Genomic DNA, 2,500 nt, shown 5'->3' on the forward strand with positions numbered 1-2,500 from the left:
AGGGCCACACCGCACCACACTGAGCCAGTACCGGTTGGTTGGGGTCCTTCTAGTCACTTTTTACTAATCCTTTCGCCTATCCACAGTGTAATGCCACCAGGCAATCAAGGTGTTAGTAGCTCCTTATACGCGCCATTATAAGACAGTTGTAGCAATGAATCAGATCCATAGGTAGATACACCCCTTTTAGAATTTGTTCAGCTTTCATTCAGTGATTAATTTTACTTTTGACAGTATACATTATTTTGTTGTCGTTAGGTGCTTTGCTACAGGTGTGACCAGGACCGCTAGAGCTGCGCTCAGGGGACGGTGATCACTGCTAATACGTCATACCTGACGCGCATGTTGAGCCGAGGCAGCAGCTACGCGGGACAAACGACGTGTTCCAGCAATATCGTGTATCCCGTCGTGTCACTCACTTATGCGTAAGTGTCACTCTCCAGTGACACTTACGTATGGGTAGTCATTACAGAGAGTGAGTTCACTACCTAATCTAGAATAGGATGTGTCCTGTAGTCACTAATAGCCATAACATCATATTAGGAAGATCTTTTAACAAGTATGAATTTTGGTCAGCGATTGAACCTATTCAGCGCCGTTTTCTCTGCTATAATATGGCAAATACAAATTGATTACTCTCAGATACACCCCAATGGTAATGTTGATGCATTTCAACCTTGCGTAAGATGTTTCTACATGCGTTGTCCTGCATACTAACCTCTCTCTGTAAAGCAAAGCAGGTTTCTATGGTTCTGGAATCGCACCTGACGTCAGAGAGAGAGAGAGAGAGAGAGAGAGAGAGAGAGAGAGAGAGAGAGAGAGAGAGAGAGAGAGAGAGAGAGAGAGAGAGAGAGAGAGAGAGAGAGAGGCTAAGTAGGTACAGACATTAATCGAAAAGCAAGTTGGATGCAGCAGATACTAAATAGAATTCCATTTATTTAACTTTAAATATTTTTCCTCTTAAAAAAAGTAAATATTGTTTCCTACACCTTTTAAATTATATTCAAAATATGCTAAATCGAATGCACCTTGCCTAGTAGCGTTGATTAATATTCAGTAGATCAGACCACAAACAGCATTATAGGTCGTCAGTCATAGTTTGATCCAACTTGTCTGATCATGCCAATTATACACGTTAAAAGAGGAAATCAGCGGCAATATTGGTATAAAGATTGGTCCGACTTCATCGTTAGGATGTAAAAAGCAATGGATTCAAGAATGTTTTTAAGTGTAACATTTTTGAGACATGAATATCGGCCTGGGATATGATTAATAGACAGTCCGTAACGCTACCTCCGGCGACCTGTCAAATTTTGCAAATTTTGATATGATTTTAAGGGATCACTCCATTTGACTCTTACAAGTCATGAGCACAAACAACCCATTAAGCAGTTGGGCAATTTGTCATTCATAAATTCCAAAGGAAGCCGCGCAGGGACTATGAATCACGAGAGCAAACCTTACGACTAATATTAACAGGTAATGTGAAATATAATTCATATTTTACTTTCTCGAAACAATGTGGTTTATATTTATAAATTGAACGAATATACTGTATACCTTTACAGTTTTTGTCATATTACATGACTAAACGTTGTCATCGAAGTTTTGCTATCGTGATTGTGCTTAAACTGCCAGTTATACCAGTTCCAATTATTCTTTTGTAATGTTTCCAAATTTTTAAACATAGTTTAATGGGTTCGTTAGTTCAAAGTTTATAGTTCAAAGGGTTTGTTACAAACAAGAACATTTCATATTTAGAATACTGGACACTATGCAACTTAGGGTGTACCAGTAGGAACTGTAGGGAACAGTACCTTCATATTATAGGTACATAAAAACACATACATTATATATAAGCATACGCACACACATATATGTATTCATATACATATGTGTGTATGTGTGTGTGGACACACATATATGCATATATGTATTCATATATAAGTATTTATACATGTCAACACACACACACACACACACACACACACACACACACACACACACACACATATATATATATATACATATATATATATATATATATATATATATATATATATATATATATATATATATATATATATATATACATGCCTTCATGCATATACATTTATTTTTATGTGACATAATATTTCACATAAAAATAAGTGTTTATATGAATAAAATGATTATATACATATACATATATATTCATTTTATGAATATATATGTATATATATATATATATATATATATATATATATATATATATATATATATATATATATATATAACAAATTAGATAAGTAAAATATCTACGAATCGGAAAAGGAACATTTCAGTTTACCACAATACATCAACATTTTACCGTAATTATCCACATAACACACCCATAACGCAAATTATTACGCATAGGAATGTTATTTCATGCAAGCAATCACAGAGTATCATGATTATTCCGTCTTTAAATGGTGAAAAAAGAAGAATGCTTTTTGACACAAAAGATTTTCTATACCAT

The 2,500-nt window shown here is 34.6% G+C and overlaps 1 protein-coding gene across 7 annotated transcripts in view; it reads right to left on the reverse strand.

The window, feature by feature from the left end:
• Positions 1–2,500, reverse strand: part of LOC113815986 (zinc finger protein 346) — a 27,436-nt gene that overhangs the window by 9,877 nt on the left and 15,059 nt on the right. For 4 of the 7 annotated variants that reach the window (XM_027368010.2, XM_027368005.2, XM_027368009.2 and 1 more), the window contains exon 4: positions 2,498–2,500. This exon is cut by the window's right edge and continues 96 nt beyond it. The exons of the other annotated variants lie outside the window; for them this stretch is intronic. In XM_027368010.2, coding sequence (XP_027223811.2) covers positions 2,498–2,500 — 3 coding nt within the window. The remainder of the gene's footprint in view (positions 1–2,497) is intronic. 7 annotated transcript variants of the gene reach the window in all.

Source organism: Penaeus vannamei, chromosome 30 (assembly GCF_042767895.1).
Source record: "Penaeus vannamei isolate JL-2024 chromosome 30, ASM4276789v1, whole genome shotgun sequence".
Taxonomy (NCBI): Eukaryota; Metazoa; Arthropoda; class Malacostraca; order Decapoda; family Penaeidae; genus Penaeus; species Penaeus vannamei.